Genomic DNA, 20,533 nt, shown 5'->3' on the forward strand with positions numbered 1-20,533 from the left:
GGGCAGCATCCTGGGGGGTAGCCCTGGGCACTGGGGTGGGGGCTGCTGACCGGCAGACCTGCTGGTGCCTCAGGCCAAAGTCAGGAGGGACCCTTCTGACCTAGAGGCCCAGGCCCGTTTAGGATACAATTCAGGGAGGAAGCAGGGGCGGGCTGCCCCAGGGCATGGGCATCAGCGCTGCAGACAGTGTCCCGGGCTACTACGCACCCGGCAGGTGAGGGTGGGCCCCTCCCGCCCGCCACCCGCCCACCGTCCGTCCACCCACCCTCCACAGGGACCATCTCCAGGGCCCAGTGAGGACCCATGCAGGCCACACAACCAGTACAAGCAGAGGCAAGAGCTCAGCCCAGGCGTTCTGATTCCCAGCCTGGAACCAGGGGCTGTAGGAGGCCCTGGCCCTTTTGTGAGGTCCCCATAAGGCCAGGAGGGCTGGCCACCACCCATACCCTGTCCTTGGGCTTCCTGCTCAGCCAGGACTGAGATGTCATGCCCATTCCCACGGGACACAGATGATCCCAAGCCAGGAGGTGGGACCGGAGAAGGGACCCTCCCCATCACCACCCGCTGGGACCCCTGTCCCCGTTGGAATGTGCCCACCTTAGCAGAGCTGCCACTGTGTGGGAAAGGGGCCAGCACAGGCCAGTGGGACAGCTGGTGTGGCTTATAGGGCACGCGCCCCAAGGCCCCTGCAAGCTTGCACGGCCCGGGTGATGCCCAGAGTGGCTGGGTCCACAGCACCTCATCTGGCAATCCCAGCCCCTGCCATCCTGCCTGTGACGGTGACACTGAGTCGAGGACCCTGCCCTCCAGGAACTCAGCACCAGGTCTGAGAGCAGGGATGGGGGCGGGGGGACCTGAATTAACACCTCACCATCAGTGGTGGGGTCAGGTGTTGACCTTCCAAGTAGCCAAGGAGCAGTGCAGGCTGAGGGCAGGAGGCAACACCTAACCATTCTTGGGCCAGGCTCCTTGGGTCTCCAAGTCTCAGCCCCTCTGCCTAGAATGACCCAAAGGTTCTGCCAGCTCCAGGGCTCAGGGTCCCTCCTGGTGGCTTTTCTAGGCTGAATCAAGCCCTGGTGGTCCACAAGGGAAGTGGTGAGGCAGGGTCCTTGGAGCTCAGCGTGCCAGGAGCCACCCTGGCTGCCACCCGGGACCCTCTAGGTGCCTCCTCTGTGGGCCGCCCCCTCCATGGGCCAGCTGTGCGTGATGCCTCTTCCCACTAAACCTTAGCCTCAACTTGGGGAGGAAGAGCGAGGCCGCCCTGGGTCCCCAGGGGTGGGCTCAGGCCTCCCTCCTCCCAGGGGGCCTGGCCCAGAGAAGGGACCCAGACAAGAATTCCTGGGCCAGGACAGAGGTGGAGACTCCACCTCCACCAGGGGCACAACTGCACTGAAGCGTTACTGCCTTTTATAAAGACAGTCACTCATTTTCATGAAGGAGGAGTTTCCTTTCCTTTCACTAAACTTTGTTATAAGAAGAGTAAGTGGTTCTGGTCAAGAAAAGTGCAAACAAGAAAAAACCCTGAAAGCCAAGGGCCCCTCCGTGCCCCCCACCCCCCACCCCCGCAGCCTCGGGCAACCCTCAGAGCTGCCCCTTGTGGGCACTCCTGGGGTGGAAGCAATTTTTAAAAACAAAGTCCTGGATTCTTCCTGACAAGAAGGCAGAGTGCCTCTCCTTTCTCCTCCACAGGCCCCTTCTGTGCTGCACCCAGGACCCGGGGTCTTAGCTGCGAGGCCCCCAGGTACGAGGACTTGCCCCCTCAACCCAAGTCTACCCAAGAGAGCCGGTCTTCAGGACAAGTTGCCGCGCCCCTCATAGCCAGCCCCCCCCCCCCGATGCGCTCCGGGTGGGGCGGCTCATCAGCTAAGGGCCAGGGAGGGGAGAGCGAGGGGTGTCAGGACTCCTGGCGGGGGGAGGGGCTGACCACCCCCAGGACCACAGCCGCCAGCACAGGGCTTGAGGGCGAGGGAGGGCTGGTGAGAGTAGGGCGTGAGACTTTGGAGCTCCCTCCAGCCAAGCACCTGGAAGACGATGACCGCATGACCACAGTCCTCGCGCAGCGTGAGGACGAAGGAGGTGCTGCTAAGATCACCATCACCGGCAGTCGGTGACCGGAGACGCTGGGGACAAGGACGTTAGATGCAAGGCTCAGAGCAGACGTCCACCCAGAGGAACCACGTGTACCTTCCACTACCCCAATCCCCTCCGTCCCAGCCCCGGGGCAAGATCCTGCCTGGAGTGCCCTCCCCCTCTGCTTCCCCTCAAACCCAGCCCTTGGAGAGGAGACTTGTCTTTCCCTGGGATCCCGTGGTGCTCTGGGGCTAGACAGTGTGGGAAGACCCAGCAAAGGCTTGCTGACCGCTAAGTCCACCGACAGACTCAGAGCTAAGGCACTGACGACCCACTGCAAACTCCCGCAGTGCAGGAGGCCCCCCACCCCCACAGGTGTCCTACAGGGCTGGACAGAGCTTGCCTCTCAACTAGCTCTTCCGGATACTGGCATGAAATCCACCACCGGGGGCTGCAAATCACTACTCAGTCCCACCAAGAGAGACAAAGGACACCCTGGGGCTGGTCTTCCGGTGGGGCACCTGTCTCAGAGGCCTGCACAGGCTCCGCCTCACCACCACCCCACCAAGCAACCCCCAGCCAGCAGCCATGCCTCGTTTCCAGCAGCAGCTGGCCACAGCCTCTTGGATCAGCATGGGCCTTCTCCACACCTCCATCTCCACCCTCAGCCTGGCCAGCGCCTCCACTCCCTGCCTGACACGGCCCCCTCTGTCCCCACAGCCCCTGCTGCTCCCCTACCAGGCCTCCCTGGAGCTCCCCAGGACTAGGACCCCATGGCACCTGGCACGGAGTCTGGGCGTGAAAGACTGACCAGCTGAATGAAGGGGTGCATGGAGCCCAGGCCACCCTGGAGGGGAAGCTGAGGCCAAGGCAGGAGGTGAGTGTGTCTGAGGCCCAAAGCAGGCCCTTGTATTGCCACCTCAAGGTGGCAGCTCAGCAGAAGGGATGGAGGAGGGGAGCCCTGAGGGGCACAGGCAGGGGGCCCCCACAACAGCCTCCCTGGGAAATGACATACATCCCGGGCGCCCTGGAGGACTCTCTAGCAGCCCGCACATGTGAGGCAGCGTGCACTCACACCCCCAGCGTCCCACACAGACCCCTGGGTGCCTGGGCCGGCTCCAGGGCACCTGTCTCCTGAAGCAGCTGCAGCCACGCAGCCCAGAGCCTCCCGGCTGCACCCGAACCGCTCACTGCGGCTACAGATGCCGAGCACCGGGCTCCCTGCCGCCTCCTCCCAGCTGGGGGCACTGGCTCTGGTCAGGGAAGTGGGCTGGGGCCATCCTCTCCTCCCAGGACCCGTCCCCCCGACATGAAATGGAGTTCACTTTTCTTAAGCACAGGAGCAACACTCTGTTCCTACCTGGCCACCCAGCCTTAGCTCCATCTGGGATCCACACCGCCTGGAACACCCATCCTGACTTGGATTCAATGACACAGCTCAGTCCTTGCAAGCGCAGGGAGCCCCAACTTTCTACGGTGCTCCCTGCTGCGTGATGGGGGAGGGGGCCAGAACGGTCTTCTGCTCTTTTGGCCCTCCGGCCTCCACAGGCCCCTCCAAGCCCCTTCCGGCCTCAGTCTGCCCTTCTGCAAAGGGGGTCCCTGCCTGGGGATGCGGGTCCGAAATGACCGCTCCCTGGCCGATGAGGGTGCAGGAGGGTCCTACCTCCCGGCGTCCCGGGCAGGCACAGGCCGAGGCCGGAGCGCTCTCCGGTTACAGCCCTCAGCCCCGGCGCCGCCGGCTATTTCGGGCGAGCTGGCCGCGCTCCGGGCGGGCTGGGCGCAGGAAGCCACCGGCGCCCGCGCCCCGTACCCCATGCGCCGCGTCCGCGCCGCGCCCCGCGCCCTCTCACCTGCCACAGGCGACGGCTTGCGCAGCACCAGCCACCTACTCTTCCACTGCGGGGACAGAGGGAGCGTGAGCGGCCGCCCGCGCCCCGCGCCCGCCCCGCGCCCGCCGCGCGCCCCGACCTTCTTGCCGTCCCGCAGCTTGACCTGGCCCTCCACCAGCGCCGCCTCGGTCATCTTCTGTCATGGTGCCCGCGCGCCCGCCGCGCCTCTCCCCGCCGCCCCGCGGCCGCCCGGCCTAGGGTCACTTTCAAAATAGCTCCGGGAGGGCCCTGGGCTGGGCCGCGGGGCGGGCGCGGCGGCGCGCGGGCGGGGCCGAGGTGCGCGCCCGCCCGTCCCTCCCCGCCCGGCGCCGCGCCCCGGCGGCGGGGCGCGGCGGCACCTGGGGCCACCTGAGCCTCCCCACCGCCCACCCCACCCCGCCACGAGCGAAGCACAGCCTGGGGCGCCGGCACTGCTCGTCCCAGTGGCCGGGAGGACGGGGGGGGTGGGGGGGGCAGGTGCTTCCCTCCCAAACGCAAAGGAAACAACCGACAGAAAGAGGGCATCCGTGTGGGGGCGCTTGCCAACTTCAAAGTGTGTCTGCAGCCAAGTTGGTTTCACCCTCTGGCACCTGTCCCTCCCACCACCCCTGAGCTGTCTGTCAGACACCACTGACAACAGACTGACGGCGAGCTGACCCTGGCCGGACCCTGCCGACCCCCAGCCCCTCCCCCCACCTCCTCTCCCCCCAGACACCCCCCTCCCCAGGCAGGGTGCTGGAGGGGGGTCCACTCATGTCCCTTGGAAGCAGGGACCCCAAGTGCAGGTTCATGCTGGGTGGAGAATGGGACCCAGGACCCCCGCACACCATGGTGCCTGCGTCTCCGTGTCTGATGCCCCTCCCGCCAGGGCTGAGAGCTAGCTGACCCTCCAGGTAAGGATGGCTGCTCTGTAAAGGTCCCCCCGGAGCCCCCGGAGCAGGGCTGGAGTGGGGGCGCTGAGCTTCTGGGCCTCCCCCGCTCCTCCTTGTAGCTCCAGCCCAGCTGCCTGGATTCTTTTGGAGCCCAGATGGTTTGGGGGACCCAGCAGGTACACATCTCGGACTTCAGCCGCCGTCTCTAAGACAGCTTCCAACACTCACTCCTTCAGGGAGCACAACAAGATGAGGAAAGAGGGAGAAGTGACGCACCCCACTTGAGAGCCATCCTCACGGGGCTGACACTGCGGCTGGGAGGAGAGGGGAGGGCTAAGCGGGGTCCTGTTCCCCAAAAACCCTGGTCGGGCATGTGTGTGTCTCCATCTGGTCAAGATCTTGCTTCTCACAGAGAAGGAACCAACGCTCAGAGCTGTGGGAACCTCCAGAACTGACCCACAGCTGCTGCACCCAGTGCCGGGCAAGGAGCCGTGGGGGCAGGCGGAGCCACCATCCTGGGCACCTCCTCCCCACTGTCCCTGGGGATCTGAGAGGACAGGTCCCTGGTGGGCAGCAAGCTTGGTTCTGACGCCCTGGGGGTCTTGCCAGGGCCGAATGCACAGCAGGATCACGCTGGGCCCCCGGGAGCAGCTCTGTGTCCCCTCCTCTACCCCCCTCCCCCGGCGTCACCTGCGCCATCACCAGCCGCCTTCCTCTGAGCAGTTGCCCAGCCACAGAGCCCCATTCATGTTCCCCACACATCTCAGGCCCCCAGGGGCTGGCCCAGGACAGCCGGCGTGGAGCCGAGTGGCGGCTGGGGGCTGTGGCCACCAACACATCTGCCGCCCCGGGTGCCTGGCACTTGGTCAGCCCTGCAGGGAGAGGCAGTGCCCTGCTGCATTCCCGAGTGCTGGCCCTACCCCCGGCTCCTGCCACGCCCGGCAGCTGCACCTGCTCCCGCACCAGCCCCGGAAAATGCGGGCTGCTGCAGGATGGACAGCACCCCTCCCCCGCCCCTCAGAGGCAGGGCGATCTTCCTGCCCAGCTCCCACTCCCAGCCCCTGGGTGGGCTCCAGGCCTCTCTACTAAGTTCCTGCTGTCCACCAAATATTTGTTTATCCACCCCCTCCCCAAAGTCATGTGGAAGCCCAACCCCCAGTGGGTTAGTATCATGAGGTGGGGCCTTTGGGAGGTGATCAGGTCATGAGAGCAGTGTCCCCATGACTGGATTAGTGTCCTTGTAAGAAGAGACATGAGGGATGTGCTCTCCCCACCACTGAGGACACAGCAAGAAGGCAGTCGTCTGCACACCTGGAAGAGAGCTCTCACCAGGCCCCGACCGTGCTGGCGCCCTGATCTCTGACCTCCAGCCTCCAGAGCTGTGAGAAGCAAATCTCATTGTTGTTTCAGTCTGGCAGTCTATGGTCTTTTTGTTACAGCAGCCAGAGCCTGCTCAGACAGTTTCCCTGGCTGCTGTAGCCCGAGTTACTGGTTGCAAGTAGCAGAAACCGACTCTGGTCACTGAAGCGGGAAAGAATTTGCTGGGAGAAGGTCAGGCCTCTGGAAGAACCCAGGGGAGGTTGGAGATCCAGTGGGAGCTGCAGAGGCAGGGCTGCGGGGAAGCACAGCCTCATCGCTGAGACTGGACGCTGCCCAGCCCTGCACCACTGCGCAGCTGGTCTCCGTGGGCGTGGGGCGGCTGCCTACCTCCAAGAAGCCCATGACCACGGGTCAGAGCTGTACCACTGGCCGATACACAGCCACAGGCGCTGCTGCTGGGCATCAGGGCCAGGGACGCTGCCACCACTAGCAGACCCCGTGGCCACAGAGCGCTGTCACCCCATCACTGGCCCTGCGGCCACAGGACCTGCCACCATACACTGCCCCTGCCCAAGTGAACTTGGACTGTCACACGACTTCTCTAGCCTCAGTTTCCTTTTCCAGCCGATGCTGTGATGATCAGGTGAGCAGATGTGTGTGAGGGCAGTTTGATACGTTTCGGATGAGATAACACAAGGCGGCTTATGACAATAACTGTGAAAATGGAGACAAATAAATTCATAAAAGTGTAACTTCTGGGCCTGGGGAGGGCAGTGTGGGAGGAATCTTAAGACGCAAATAGAAGGCAGCTGGCTGCCACTGATTCAGCACGGCTCGCTCCAGGAATGCCAGGTTGGCTCGACGTCAGACAGTCTATAACAGCAGTCACCTCTAACAGATCCACACTCAACACCCACAGGGCAGGGGTCCGGGAGGGCTCACACCGGGCAAAGGCTGCGGCGGGGCTGAAGCAGCGAGGCTCCCGGAGGCCAAGAACAGGCGCTCAGAGCCCGGATTCCTGAGCGGGAGCTGTCCCGCCCGCCATCCTCCCGTGGCGTGGGCACCAGCCTCTGTCGCCCTGGCTGCGGTCAACGTGGGGCGAGCCCCAGTCTGCTTCAGGGTTCTGAGCCCCACCTACGGCACTTGGGGCAACGGGCACACACACTGTTGCCCTCCCAGCACCCTGCTCTCTTCCTCTGGCTTTGCTGGGGGCACCGCACGTCCCTGGTGATTTGTCTGATTCTGTCACAGCAATCCTGTCCCCCCCTCCCCAGCCTCCTCTGCTGTGAGGTGTGGCCCTGTGACCCAACGCAGGCCAACGAGAGCTACGTGCCAATCTGCTGGAGAAGAGGGCTCTACGGAGACACTTCCTCTCCTGACAGAGGGACGGGTGTCAACGGCAAACCAATGTCAGCACGTGGCTGAGCGTGGGACTCCCCGCTACGTGATGGAAACAAAGCTCTCCCGCCCCAGCCACATCAGGCAGGCTCCGAACACAGCCCTGAGACCGGGCTGAGAGCTGCGTGACGGTGGAGAGTGATGCGGGGAAGGTGCATCCAAGTGGCTGAGTGAAGAGGAGGAGCAGTGTGGCTGAGAAGACTCTCAGCAGCAGTGGGAGCCGCGTGAGCAAGGGCCTGGTCAGCTTCAGCAACACCAGGAGACCACAGCGGCCGGAGCATAGTCCGGGAACAGGGTGGGCAGAAGAGGGGCTGCAAGCAGGCGGAGTCAGACCGAACAGAGATGAGGGGAGGCTCCAAGGTCGGGGGTGGGGGGAAGGAACATGGAGAAACCCTGGCATGTCACCCAGGAGAGGTGGCGAGACCTGGTCCAGGTGGGGGCTGTGGAGATACAGGAGAGAAGGAGGCCTGTGGGTCCAGGAGCAGGAGAGGTGAGTGCAGACTGAGGAGAAGGGCCCCTGCCCTTGGGGCTGCTCTGGGCAGAGGGCCCATCCTGCAGTGGGAAGGGTGGCACTGGGACACACTGAATGCCACCTTCTTCTTGCCTGTCCCAGAGACCAGAGCTCCCAGCTCCCAAGGCACCCAGTTCTGGGCGCCCCTCTGCCCTGCCTCTTTTCCTGACTGCAAATGTCATCACATCTCCACCCTGCTGTCCCATCAGGGACCCTTAGGGCACCCCCAGCACCTCACTGCAGCCCATCACCCCCCACCATCCCACCCTCTTTGGCCTCAGCCACACTTCTCTATTTTGAGCAAATAAGCCACCACCAGCCCCTGCCTCAGGACCTTTGCATGTGCTGCTCCTGCTGCCTTGAGATTGTGGACCCTCTGGGCACTTCAGATTCCTTCCCCACAAGGTCCTGTCTGGTGCAACCCACCACCCTCCATTCCCCTGGTCTCCTTCAGTTTCACCTCCTAGAAAACATGGCTGAGGCCAGGCTGCCTTCTTGAAGCAAAATGCTGGCCAGGGGTGTTTCCAAGAAACCTGTCTTAAGTTTTAACATCCCCTGCCCTGGGACACCCCAGTGTGCCTGGATCTGAGCCCCACTTGCCTGGGGGAGGGCCTGAGAGGGGTCGGGCTGGAGACAGTTCCTACTCTGGAGAGAGTCCAGATTGGAGCCCCTGCCCTAACTCCCCAGGTCGGGTGGCAGGCTCCCTTCCCCACAGAGGGAGGGCAGCTGGGGTGCTGGCTCCGGGTCCCCAGCCCTGAGGCCACGTCATCTACAAAGTTGGGCTGAGCTGGGGGCAGCGGGACAGGCAGTGTGGGGGGTCTTGGAAACAGCTTTATTGCCAGTGAGGAGGGAACAGCATGGAGGCAGGATGCTCCCAGGGGGGGGTCTCAGGAGGGATTCACAGGCCGCTTAGGGGGCCAAATCCGGTCATTGATCCAGTGCACGTAGTTGGCCACGCGGGTGTAGACGCCCGGTTTGTTGAGCCGCCCGCAGCCGTCACCCCAGCTGATGACACCGTACAGGTAGGACACGCCATTCTTCTCACAGGCCAGGGGCCCGCCTGAGTCCCCCTGCACGGTGGCTAGTCAGAGCCGGGCCAGCTCCTCAACACTCCCGAATAGTCCCTGCCCCCTCGCCCCAGCCTCCCTCACCCCGACCCCGAAAATGCCCCCAGAGGAGTCAAGGGCGCAGAAGAGTCAGACGCTCCCCTGTGACAGACTCCCTGGCAGCTGACAAGGTGGCTTCCCGACAGCTTGGGGGACAGATGACACAGGTATTCCAAGGAAGGGGCCTGCCCCACCTTCCCCCAGCCTCATAGACAGGAAGTCCTCCCATTCCCAGGATGCTGTGACAGCATCTGACCAGTCATTCCCATTCCTAAAGTCCTGCGGTGGTTCCCTCCTGCTTCCATGACCAGCAACGTCTTCCTCAGTCTGGCTCCCCTCACCACCCAGCAGCATGCACCCCACAGAGACCAGGTGGCCCTGGGTTCCCCCACAGGCTACTCTCCACTTGAAATGCTCTCCTCAGCCCCTGGAAAACTATTCACCCCTCAGGACACGTGCAAATGCCTCCTCCTCCTCTGTGAAGCCATCCTTGACTTCCCCCCCAAGGGCACTTGCTGTACCACGTGGTTCAAGGGGTGGGCTGTACCCTACTCCTTGCCACTTCTGGGCTGTATGACCTGGGAAGAGTGAGCAGACCCCTCTGGGCCTGGCCTCAGTTTCCCCACCTATAAAATGGGGAGTAAAGCAGCTTCTCTCTCTCAGCATTGACATGCAGCCCCTGGAGGAGTGCTTGATAAATGAGCTACTGGGATCAGCTGATCGACTGAGCGCACTTGGGAGAACCCTGGGAGAAAAGAGATTTGGCCTTGACGTCGCGTGGCTGGGCAGCTGGGACCTGCCTGGTGTTCGTGACCTGGCCCTCCCTGGCCTCACTCCCAGTCCCTGCGAGCAGGGCCTCCAGCAGTGACCAAGTGGCCTCCCACAGCAGTGAGCACCCATTCTGGGGGGATGGCCACCAACTGGAAGGTTGGCTTTCTGCCCTGACTCCAGGCTGGCCCTACAGGTCCTGTCCCTCTGGGCTCTGAGCAACTCAGGGGCAGGCTGTCCCAGCTCACCTGGCAGGCATCCGACCTGCAGTCGAAGTATCCAGCGCACAGCATGTTGGGGCTGATGTCTGCCCCATATACCTCAGGGCTGCTGCACTTGTGGTCAGCGACCAAGGGGACCAGTGCCTCCCGCAGCGAGCTGGAGTAGCCGCTCACGTCTGCTGACACGGTGCTCTCAGGCTGGGTGAGGCTCACGGGTGCTGGGCCTGCTCCCCTGGGCGTGACGACAGCCCCCTGCCCCAGACCCACTCACTCTCATCCTGGTGGCCCCAGCCTGCAATCTGGCACTTGTGTCCAGCTGGGAAGGAGCTGCCGGGCTCAGGGAGGCAGATGGGCTGGACGAACTGGGAGCGGACAGCACAGCGTTCCCCCTTCTTCTCCAGCCGGATCAGGACTAGGCAGGAGAGAGGCCAGAGGTCAGCCTGTGTCATGGGGGCCCAGGAGGACAGAGGGTGGCCATCGAGTCACAAGGGGGTGCAGCCTTGCTGGGCAGAGGGGCTGTGGCCTAGGAGACCCAGGAGGGGACCAGAGGACCAGCCAAGGGCTCAGCAAGGCTGGCGGGCCAGGGCTTCCCCTGGCCAGGCCAAGATCGCTCTGTCACATGGGGCACCCTTGCTGTCCAAACCCGTGCTGTCCTCCTCCCTGCCTTCCTCCCTCCTCCCCTGCACCCTTCCCTCCACCCTCCTCCCTCTCCTCCCTGCTCTGTCTCTTCTTCCCCTCCCTCTCCCTCTATCAGGCCCCTTTAGGGTCTGAGGACTCTTCTGGGCCTGCCTGGTGCCCACTCCCAGCCTCTTTCGTGGCTCCGCCCCAGTGTGCACAGAGCACACATCCGCACCCTGCTGCACCGCAACGCGTTCCGAGTCTCACCAAGGTCATGGTCACTGGGGTTGAACACTGAGTACAGGGGGTATGGGATGTACTTCTCTATGCCAAACGTCTGGGTCACGTCAGTCGTGTGGTTGAAGAAGTGTTGTCCCAGGACCACGGAGATGCTGTCCCTGGGGGGGCTGTGCAGGGGCGCTGGTGGCTGCATGGCCCGGCCATCCCCTCCGGCCCCTGAGTTCAGCTCGCCCCCTACCCATGGTGGCAGAGCATCCAGGAGACAACCCCAGGTGGGAGATGCCGTGCAGGACCCTCCCTCTCAGCCCCAGCCCCAGGAGAGACCTGAGCAGGGGTCGGGGGATGGGCCGGAGTGTGATGGGGAGCAGTGGGCTAGGGCCACACCCTTAATCCGGGGCAGCACCACCTCCAACACAACAAGTGAATTAATAACCTGGGGCCCTCATGCAGGTCCAGGAGCACACCCTCCTGTGAAGTCGCCTGGGTGTCCAGGAGCCTGGGCCCTTCCCTCACCCTCCACCTGACCATGAAGGCCCTGGTCCATCCACTTCCACCAGCCCTGCTTGACCCAGACCTGGGACCAGTATGCTGGGGTCCGGCCCAAAGGGAGTGGGTACTCCAACCCAGCTTGGCCTCTCCCCAGCCCCTCCCTGGAGGTGGGGAGAGGATGCCTGCTCCCCTCCTCCAGCCTCTTAACCACCCCCCTCTCATTCCACACTGTGGAGGTCTTTGTAGGTCCCATTTCACGGCCGAGTGGGAGCGTGCTGCAGGTCACACAATGGTCAGCACGGGGCAGCACTTGTGATGGCTGCCACCCCCTCCCCCGCCCCCAAGCTGTAGTCTCTGGGGTGATTGATGGGGCTCACTGTCGGGCTCCTCCGTCCTTCCGGAGCCCTGATCCCTGGGATGCCACTGTCAGGCCCATCCCCTCCCACCGAAGCCCCCACCCCAACTCCGGGGAGCCCTCCCCCGGCAGAGCCTTGCTCCCATCACTGCGGTAGGAGCGAGGGATGGGCTGGCCTGTCCTGCTCTGAGCCCGTTGGCCCTGGCCCTCGGGTTGTGGTGGCGGTCCTCGCAACCCTGACCCCTCCCCCAGCTGCTAGCCCCAGCCTGCCTTCCCCACCAAGAGCCCGCAGGTCGCGAGGGGCCTTGACTACCTGCAACCCTGGTACCATTAGCACGGCGTGGGCGGGGCCGGGGCCGGAAGGGGCGGCCCCTGCGCGGCGACTGCTCACGCCCACCGCCTCTGCTTCGCGCACGCGCGCCGCCCCGTCTTGCTCTGAGCGGCAAACCGGGCGCTCCCGGGGCAAAGACTGGGACAGAGCGGCGACCCAGGGCAGGGACAGGGACGGGGACAGCACCCTGGGATAAGAATGGGGCAGGTCTTGGCGGCCTCCATGCCCAGCACCGGGCTGAGCGCTGAGTCCCACCTGAGTCAGGGGGCAACCGGGAACAAAAGGGACCAAAGGACGGGGTTTACACGGGTAGGTGGGAAACAGTGGGGGCACATGGGTGATGGTCAGGATAGGCATATGGGTGGGTAGATGGGTGGCGGGTGGAGCCTGGAAAGATGTGCAATGGATGATGGTGTATGGCCGGTTGGGTGGGTGGAGGCATAGATGGTTGTGGGCGGAAAAGTGGTGGTTTGAGGGATGATGTGGGGGTGGTGGACACTGGGGTGGGAGCAGCTCACCTGTTGGAAAAGCAGTGGGCTGCAGACACCACCCAGCAGGTGTGGACAAGGCTCCCGGCACAGAAGCTGTTCCCGATGTAGATGGCGGCCAGCCAGGGGTGCGAGCCAGGCAGCGAGGACGAGCCGCCAATGATGCGTGGCCGCAGGAAGCTCCTCTTCTTGTGCCTCTTGCCGCAGGTCTGGCGTCCAGCTGATCCAGCTACGGGGGGCTCAGACAGCAAGACCTCAGGGGGCGGGGGTTGAATTCTGGCCAGGGATTCTGGGAGCAGAGGTCACCAGATCACACCCCTGGGCTCCTTCCGCACACCCCAGGCCAAAGAGGGTCCTGGCTGCATCCCATGTCCTCAGGACCTGGCGGTTCACCCGCCTTCCGCCCCACCCTAGGCAGCTGCTGTGGAAGAGGGTCCAGGGCTTGGGCTCAGTGCTGCCCTTGTGGGCACGTGACTTACTCTGAACCTCAGTTTCCTCATCTGCAAGATGGGGAGACCGTATGCAGTCACGAGGCTTGGTGGGAACCAGAGTGAACTGGCATACCTGGCAGGTGTTTATGACCCCCCAGCAGCCTGGGATCCCAGAGCCCACCCAGGATGCCCAGGACAGTCAGGGAGCCCTGGGGTCTGTGGCCAGAGGACAGGCTGGCCTCATGAAGCTGCCCACTCCCAGGGTCTGACTCCAGGGGCACCCATATTTTTCACCCCCACCTGCACTTCCCTGTTTCTGGAGGCCACCCTGCCCCTGAGACAGGTTAGGTGGGCCACCCAGAGGACCTGGTGGCCAGCTTGCCCGCTCTGACCTCTGGTGCCAGCCCACTGCATGGCCTTGGACCAGCCCTGTTCTGGGGACCCTCAGTTTCCCCCTCTCTCAGGCATGGGGTGGGGTGAGGAGGGCCCAGGGAGTGGGGGAAACTGCGTGACCTCGGTCGGGGCAAAGCCAGTGCCGCCCCGACCCTGCTCCTCCCGACCCCGCCGACCCCGCCCATCTGCGTACCGCAGGCGGCCAGGCGGCAGTACTCCCAGGAGAGCGTGCTGTCCTTCACCACGTAGCACCAGGGCCTCTCGTCTTTGTCTGGGTTCCTGGACGCAGGGGAGTCACAGGGCCCCTCAGAGGCGGTGGGGGTGCCGACACCTAGCTGGGTGGGGCTCCTGACGTCCCCAGCAGCGCTCACTCATTCTGCAGATGGTTCTGTTCCTCAGCCCACACTCCTCTCACTGGGACAGCCGCCCAGCAATGGGGGTCAGGACCCCGGGGACAGGCCTGGTCAGGAAGACCTCCCCCCAGGACAGACCCTGCCCGCCCTGGAGGAGGTGGCCTAGAGCGGGCTGGGCCGGTGCTGACCGGCAATAAGCGTGGGGACCCAGGCCGAGCAGGGCCGCGGCGCCCACGGAGTCCGCGTGCAGCTCCTGGTAGAGCAGGTCGGAGTTCCAGGCCAGGCAGCTGAGGCCCGAGGCTGCCGTGCCTGCCACGCCTCGGTAGTCGGTGCCGCTCCCTCGGAAGCAGTGCTGGGCGGGCGCTGGGGGCGGGACCGCATGCAGTGAGCCTGGGCCCCAGACACAGGCCCGGAGGCCGGCCCACGCAGCTCCAAAGGCTGAGCGACTCACCAATGTCACAGAGCCGCCCGGTGTGGCCCGGGGGGCAGGCACACACGGTGGTCCCGGTGGCCACAATCAGGTAGCAGGTGCCCCCATTCAGGCATGGGCTGCTCAGGCAAGCTGGGGCAGGGCTCAGAAGCTAGGCCTTGGGCCTCAAGGGGTGGGGTCAGCACCCAGTTCCGACCCCTGGTGCCCATCACCGGGTGACCCTGGACCAGCCCCTTCCCCTGGGTTGGGAGGGTCAGTGACGTTGCCCCGCCCTACCCAAGCCACGCGTACCTGTGTGGCGGGAGCCCTCGCACCGAACCTGGCCCCCCACGCATGTGCACTGTTCCACTCGGCCCTGGTGCACGCGGGCCCAGCGATCGCCTTCCTCCAGGTACTCATAGTGGCTCTCATCAAAGCATTTCTCTGGGGGTGGCACAGTGAGTCCCTGCTCCCGGCGTGGGGCAGTGCCCTCCTGCCCTGCAGCCCCGTAGTCCTGCGGCCCCACTCACCGGTGCCACAGTCCTTGCCCGTGAAGGCCACGGGGCAGGTGCAGTGGTACGACTCAGGGCCCTGGGTGCTCGAGCACAAGCCCCCATTAAGACAGGGACCAGAGGCACAGGGGTCCAGGGTAGCTGGGGACACGCAGGAGGGAGGGGTGCGTCTGAGAGCCCAGGCAGTCTTCGTGCCCCAACCCCACACTGTGACTCCCCCTGCTTGCCGTGGGCCCACAGTCCTGCCGTCGAGCCTGCTGCCTTAAAGCTGCCCCTTCTGGGTTCCTTGGGATGTGCGTGCTCTGGGAGGGCACACAGACCTCCCCCTCCTCGCCACAAGCCCTGCCCAGCACTCAGACCCTGGGGCAAGTGGGCCTCTGGCTCAGCACCAGGCACCCTGAAAGCCCGACCCCCCCCCCCAGCAGGCAGCAGGGTCCCTTCTGAGTGCCCTGGGACCCCTATAAGCAGGGCTGCCAGCACTACACTCTGCAAACCACCAGGCCCTTCCCTTGTCCAGGGCTCTTCCCATGTGGCCACAGGGCCCAGCTTGACCACCAGGGGGCACCTTGGACCCAGCAATGGCCAAAGCAGCTAGCTGTAGGGCCCCTGGAGAGGGCAGGGTCCTTGGGCGGGGTGAGGGGGGTGGTGTTTCCCTCTGCTGCAGTCCCCCAGGCTGATGACTCCTCCAGCCCCCGAGGCCTGCAGTAGGATCAACCCTGAAGTCCCCTCCTGTATTCCAGGCAGGATCCCCCCCACCTGCCCCAGTCAGCTCTGATGCCCCCACAAGCTCAGCCCCGCCAGGCCCAGCCCCCTTGTAGCCTGGGCTCAGGCCCCATACCCCGGGGCACCCACCTGGGCCCTCCCGCGGAGTGGAGGTCTGCACACAATAGCCCCAGGCCCTGTCCCGGTCATAGTTGTGAGTCGTGGCACACCTGGGGGTGGTGCGTGCCATGATGTGGGGGTCCCAGGCCAGAGACCTGTCCATTCCAAACCCGACTCACACAGGGCACCCCTCTGACAACTCTGGAGCTCTCTCCCGTTCATTCATTCATTCATTCATTCACGACACCTGCTGTGTGCCAGGCTTGGTCTGGAATAGGGAGGGCAGAGGGGGGAGGGTCTCCAGGGTGGACACAGGGCGGAGGACCAGGACCCACCACTTCCTGTGGGCACTTCCCTCCGAAGTGCAGGAGTGGAGCATGCGGCCGCCGTAGCGGAAGGGGAACCTGCAGGGCTGCCCGGCCTCGGTGAGCACTGCTGGGAAGGCACAGGGGTCAAGGGCTCCTGCGCTGGGCACTGCCTGACCCCCATCACATGCCCCACTCCCCAGGGGCTGCCCATGTTCCTCCAGAAACCCTCCCCCGCATCTAGGTGTAGCCTGCCACCTCCTCCAGGAAGCCCTCCTGACCCACCTGTGCCCCCAGGGCTGCTGTTGGAGGGGGCTGCCCTGGACAGCGGGCTAAGCTCCCCACCATGGGGTCCCTCTGCCTTTGGAGCTCTCATGGCTGGGATTCTGGGGGTCCCCGAGGTTACAGGGATGATAGGAGTCTCAGGGGTCACTGTGGTACTTTGTTCTGGGGGTTCCGTTTGGTTCTAGGAAGAGCCGAGAGGTTGTGATGGGGTCAGTGTGGGATGGGCACCCTGCACACTCAGGCCCTGCCAGAGGGCTGATGGCAGCCCCGGGCCTCTGCTTCCATATGGGGGCCCTCAGGTCTTGAAGCAGGGAACAGGGGACACTGGCTGTCCCAAGGCCTCAGCTGGGCCCTGTGCCCCCGCCCCTCCCAGAGTCCAAGGAGTCAGACTGAGCTGACTTGGGATCTGCCAGGCCAGCACCATCGCCCTCCGGGCTCACACTCTGGGGGCCTGTTCTGGGGACAGACAAGAGCAGCTGTGAGGCTTTCAGAGGCCCCCTGCCCCCCACATCAAACACTTGGCCCCAGCAGAGGCCCAGAGAGAGGGGAACAGCCCACATCCCTGGGTGGAGGTCCAGCAAATTGTACCCCCAGCCCCTGTCCCCTAGGCCAGCCCAGCACGCCCAGCTTGCCCCCTGGCCGGCTTGCACCCACTCCACGCCCCTGCCCGGGCCTCAGCCCTAGGACCTGGGGTGGGCCCAGGAGCCCATGGTCACAGTGCAGTCGGGGCGGTGCTCACCCTGCCCGCCTGGGGCTGAGCCCCGCGAGGCACCAGCAGCAGCAGCAGCAGCAGCAGCAGCAGGGACAGCCCAGGTAGGGGGCAGGGGCTGGGGACCCAGGCCCAGCTCCCCATGGCTCCTCCTGAACTGGCGGGAGGAGCAGCAGGCAGAAGCTGAGCGGCCAGGGCAGGTGGGGGTCAAGGCCACCTAGAAATGATTAACCCCAGCTGCCTCCCATGCCAGGCCCACATGTCCCCTACATCTGCTGCCCAGCTCACCCTGCCTGACCTAGCTGTCCCCTCTGGCCTCAGCCATGCTGGTCCTGAACCTTACAGTGTCCTCGAGTCTCAGCTTAGAAGGCTCCTCCAGGAAGTCTTCCAGGGTTACATGGCAGGAAGCGGTCTGGACTCCCAGCCCCAGCTTCTGATCCCCACCTGGGTGCAGGGCTGGCCACTAATTGTTCACAACCAGAGCGGCTACAGGTGCTGAGCCCTTCAGAGGGCCGGGCCTGGAGGATGGAGTGGCCCCTGGCCAGTAAAAGGCCAGGCACAGAGAAGAGGGTGTGTACACCGGCTGAGTATCACAAACAACGTCCCTAGGATGGGCACCTCTGCCGCCTTCTCCACAGTGCTTCTGCCTGTCCCCTCCCAGGATGAGCCGGGTGGGACCTCCTATGGGAGTAGAGCCCCATCTGCTGCCCTAGCTCAGGGGTGCCCAGGAGTACCCGCCCCCGCCATTGCTCCCCAAACCCCGGCCCCAGGACTCCCATGGCCCTGGGCTTCCTCGTCACAGCCTGGACCACCTGTGCCGTCCCCTCAATCTGTCCCGCTCTGCCCGGCATCCCATCCCGAGCCCTGGCCAGGCACCTGGGGGCCACCCAGGGATGCAGAGGCCTGGCTTGGGGTCCTGCCTAGGTCTGGATGTGCCTTGCTCCACACGTCTGTGAATGGGGATGGGGTATTGCCCCCTGGACATGGCTGCAGCCATCCCCCGACCCAGCCCTAGAGTTCATGACAGGGGCTGTGGACAGAGCTGTTGTGGGAACCTCTTCTGTGATTTCCGAGTGGCCACGGAGGTGGGGGTTCCCTGGGCCCCCACTAGTCAGCTCCACTGCCTGCACGGGGACATTGCAGCTGCCTCACTGGTCACAATCCCTCTGGGCACAATCCCTCTGGGCCCCCATTTCCCCGTCTGTGTAGAGGGAGGGAGTGCAGAAGCTGAGCAGGGCCCCAGCTTGGCACGCAGTGGGTGCCGGGCCCCTCTCTTCCATTCAGACACCTCCCCTGGGCCCCTGCTCAGCACACAGCTCCCCGGAAGCATCCAGAACAACCTCTGCGGCCTAGGGCACTCATGCTGAAGGCCCTCTCCGAGAAGCCTGACGTGTGTGACAAGACTGCCCCTCAACTCAGAGGAGGAAGGCGTGCAGGCGGCCCTCAGCTCTTAGTGTTGGGGTTCCACCGTGGCACCTGGGCCAGAGCGCCATCTCTGTCCGCTACAACCCAGCACCATGCCGTGGCCCTGCCCGCTGGCCTGCCTGCCGCCCCGGCCCCTCCTGACTCGCTCAAGCCTCAGGGCCTTTGCACAGGCTGAGGCTCTTCCCCACCCCTCCCCAGCGGGGCAGTCAGGTTTCCCCTGAGATGTCCCTCCATGGACAAGCCCTGCCACACCACCCCTCTAAATGCGGCCAAGGGCGAAAGGACAGGGCAGGGTGGCCTAGACGACCCAGGGGCAAGCCCTGCCCACACCGGCAGCCATGCCGGGGAGAAGAGCCTGCACTGACCTGCGGGACGCGGTGCGACTGGGCGAGTGGGCAAGCCCGGGCCTTGACCCGGCAGAGCCACGTCCCGCTGCCTGCAGGCTAGGCCTTTCCTGTCAGGTCGGCCTTCTTCCTTTGCCACCTTTGACTTCACCACCCAGAGCCCCTCTTCTCCCCGCCCCTGTTCCGATGCGTGCACGCGCCCACGGGGGCACGGCTCTCCGAGGGCGGGGTCTGCGCCCAGTTTCCAGCACGAGGCTGACGCTCCAGGTCCTCAAAGACACTTTATTGAGGGAAGGCCGGACGCCGAGTGGCGGCAGCGGGCAGGGGCCGAGCGGCCCTCTGGGCCAACCTTGGTGGTTGTCCGAGCCCGGGCCCCTCCGCCCTCTCCTGGTTCGGCTCTCGAAGACGTGGTGGCCGAGGGGGCCCAGGCGGGCGTAGGCTGCCCCCAGGGGATCCTGTTCTCCACGTGTACGGCCAGCAGGGCAGCTCAGGCGCAGGGGCAGGAGGGGTGGCCTTCAGGGACAGGTCCGCAGGCAGCCTCAGACGAAGGTTGCGTGGTGTGGGCTGGCCTTGGGCTTAGCAGGCCCACCCCGGACAGGGCTCAGGCCAGGGTGGTCTGACGCTGAGGCCCTGCTGGCCCGTGATCTCCGGGGGCCTATCCGTACCCCTGGAATGCTGCTGCCCAGCCCAGAAGCCGAGCCAGTGACATGGTCCACGTCGATGATCGAGTTGACCTGGGGGCCTCGGCTGCTTCGGGCCCCACCTCCTGTCACAGGGAGAAGAGAGAGGCTGTCACCTGTTGGCCCGCCCTGGGCTCTGGAAGCCTGCCCACCCCTCTCCTCCCACAGGTGCTGTCAAGGGGTTTCTGAAACACCCAAATGCGTCCCAGGGGCAGGCAACCTCCAACCTTGAGCCCCTCAGCCTGGCGCAGGCGTGTGGGGAGGGTGGGCCAGCAGCATGGCTGTCTGCAGACTGCCAGCCTTGAGCCTCTGGTTAAACAAGCCGGCGGCCCCTCCTGGGCCCCACCGTGTGCCCAGCAGTGGGGCGCCCTCTGCAGACACCCCATGCAACGAGGAGGGTCCGGTCCAGTCGGGACAGAGGGGATGGCTCACCAACTTGGGCGCCGTCTGCCCAGCCAGGTCTCCCCTTGGGGGAGCTGAAAACTGAGCCAGCACCTGAGCCCCGGCAGTGCCCCAGAGGCCACCCCACCTCCTCCTGACCCTCCCCAGGGGCGTCAGGGTGACTGAGCTGCCCTCCCGGGGGCTGTGAGTGGGGGCTATGCGCCTGGGTGTGGGCTGTGTTGCAGGAATGAGGGGTCCATGCCTGGGGGTGGGGGGAGGGGCTGGGATAAGAGGTCCCAGATCCCTCAGAGGGACGCAGTTGCCTCTGGGGTGGGGTTTGGGCACCTGGGAGCAGGCTGTGGGAACTTCTCACGAGAGCCCCCCAGCCCCACCACATCCATGCCCAGCAGGCCCTGTGCGGCCCATCCACCCCACCCCCACTGCGGCTCAGGAACAGAGCTGGGCCCCCTTCACTCCTCCACAGGGGGCTGTCTGCAGAGGCGGTAAGTGGCGTGAGACCCTCTGTCATGACAGGTTCCGGGGGCACCACTTCCTGGGCTTGGGGGGAGGACCAGGGCCCTCACCAGGCCCCTCGGTCTCCACCCACAGGCCTCACTAACAGGCCCCTTGGAGGGCTGTAGCTCCCAGGCCAGGGTAAGGCAGAGCCTGGGCCAGGCCTCCAGCCCCCCAGGGCCCTCTTAACCCCACCAGTGCAGTGGCCCACCTGCCTGATGCCTGGGCCCACATCCTCCGCCTCCCAGGAATCCTCTGAATCCTCCCCAGGCCCTCCTCCACCCAGTCCAGCCCCACCGCCAACACCACGAGCCAA

General features: G+C 64.9%; 3 protein-coding genes across 20 annotated transcripts in view; all 3 read right to left on the minus strand.

Annotated features, from left to right (window-relative positions):
- The window catches only part of DOK7 (docking protein 7), a 34,144-nt gene extending 29,906 nt beyond the window's left edge, over nucleotides 1–4,238 (minus strand). For 3 of the 6 annotated variants that reach the window (XR_012501703.1, XR_012501699.1, XM_074351231.1), the window contains exons 1-2: nucleotides 4,039–4,238; nucleotides 3,921–3,966 (exon numbers count right to left, since the gene is read on the minus strand). Coding sequence is in view for 3 of the 6 variants with exons in the window: in XM_074351231.1 (XP_074207332.1) it covers nucleotides 3,921–3,966; nucleotides 4,039–4,092 (100 nt within the window). In the remaining 3 variants the exon portion in view is untranslated. Of the gene's footprint in view, nucleotides 1–3,430; nucleotides 3,742–3,920; nucleotides 3,967–4,038 lie in introns of those variants that run through there. The other 3 variants (XM_074351243.1, XM_074351265.1, XM_074351254.1) reach the window with 3 other exon arrangements.
- A 4,610-nt stretch (nucleotides 4,239–8,848) lies between these two features.
- On the minus strand, nucleotides 8,849–17,079 carry HGFAC (HGF activator). Of its 8 annotated transcripts, XR_012501714.1 has the most exons (15): nucleotides 16,905–17,077; nucleotides 16,166–16,346; nucleotides 15,911–16,010; nucleotides 15,606–15,685; nucleotides 14,772–14,894; nucleotides 14,554–14,685; nucleotides 14,284–14,394; nucleotides 14,021–14,195; nucleotides 13,673–13,758; nucleotides 12,686–12,944; nucleotides 11,020–11,159; nucleotides 10,406–10,546; nucleotides 10,162–10,310; nucleotides 9,772–9,890; nucleotides 8,977–9,109 (listed from the first exon to the last, which is right to left on the minus strand). XR_012501714.1 is itself a non-coding variant. In XM_045520007.2 (14 exons), exons 1-14 carry the CDS (start codon nucleotides 17,016–17,018, stop codon nucleotides 8,927–8,929), a joined length of 1,974 nt encoding a protein of 657 aa, XP_045375963.2. In that variant the 5' UTR covers nucleotides 17,019–17,076; the 3' UTR covers nucleotides 8,849–8,926. The 8 variants fall into 8 exon arrangements, 6 of the variants coding, with proteins under 6 accessions (XP_045375963.2, XP_010957586.2, XP_074207421.1 ...); XM_045520007.2 differs by lacking the exon at nucleotides 9,772–9,890 and having other exon boundaries at nucleotides 8,849–9,109; nucleotides 16,905–17,076; XM_010959284.3 differs by lacking the exon at nucleotides 9,772–9,890 and having other exon boundaries at nucleotides 8,849–9,109; nucleotides 15,911–16,007; nucleotides 16,905–17,075.
- A 1,826-nt stretch (nucleotides 17,080–18,905) lies between these two features.
- Nucleotides 18,906–20,533, minus strand: part of RGS12 (regulator of G protein signaling 12) — a 113,558-nt gene continuing 111,930 nt past the window's right edge. For all 6 annotated transcript variants that reach the window (XM_074351425.1, XM_074351423.1, XM_074351413.1 and 3 more), the window contains one exon: nucleotides 18,906–19,409. In XM_074351425.1, coding sequence (XP_074207526.1) covers nucleotides 19,183–19,409 — 227 coding nt within the window. In that variant the 3' untranslated portion in view covers nucleotides 18,906–19,182. The remainder of the gene's footprint in view (nucleotides 19,410–20,533) is intronic.

Source organism: Camelus bactrianus, chromosome 2 (genome assembly GCF_048773025.1).
Source record: "Camelus bactrianus isolate YW-2024 breed Bactrian camel chromosome 2, ASM4877302v1, whole genome shotgun sequence".
Taxonomy (NCBI): domain Eukaryota; kingdom Metazoa; phylum Chordata; class Mammalia; order Artiodactyla; family Camelidae; genus Camelus; species Camelus bactrianus.

Bases quoted from the DNA above. Each gene is read 5' to 3' on its own strand.
- HGFAC (XM_074351320.1), bottom strand. From the start codon at position 17,018: ATGGGGAGCTGGGCCTGGGTCCCCAGCCCCTGCCCCCTACCTGGGCTG. The intron at 16,347-16,904 runs GTGAGCACCGCC...GGCTCTTCCTAG, and splicing joins CTCAGCCCCAGGCGGGCAGG to AACCAAACGGAACCCCCAGA. The intron at 14,686-14,771 runs GTGAGTGGGGCC...TGCCACCCCCAG, and splicing joins GGGCAAGGACTGTGGCACCG to AGAAATGCTTTGATGAGAGC.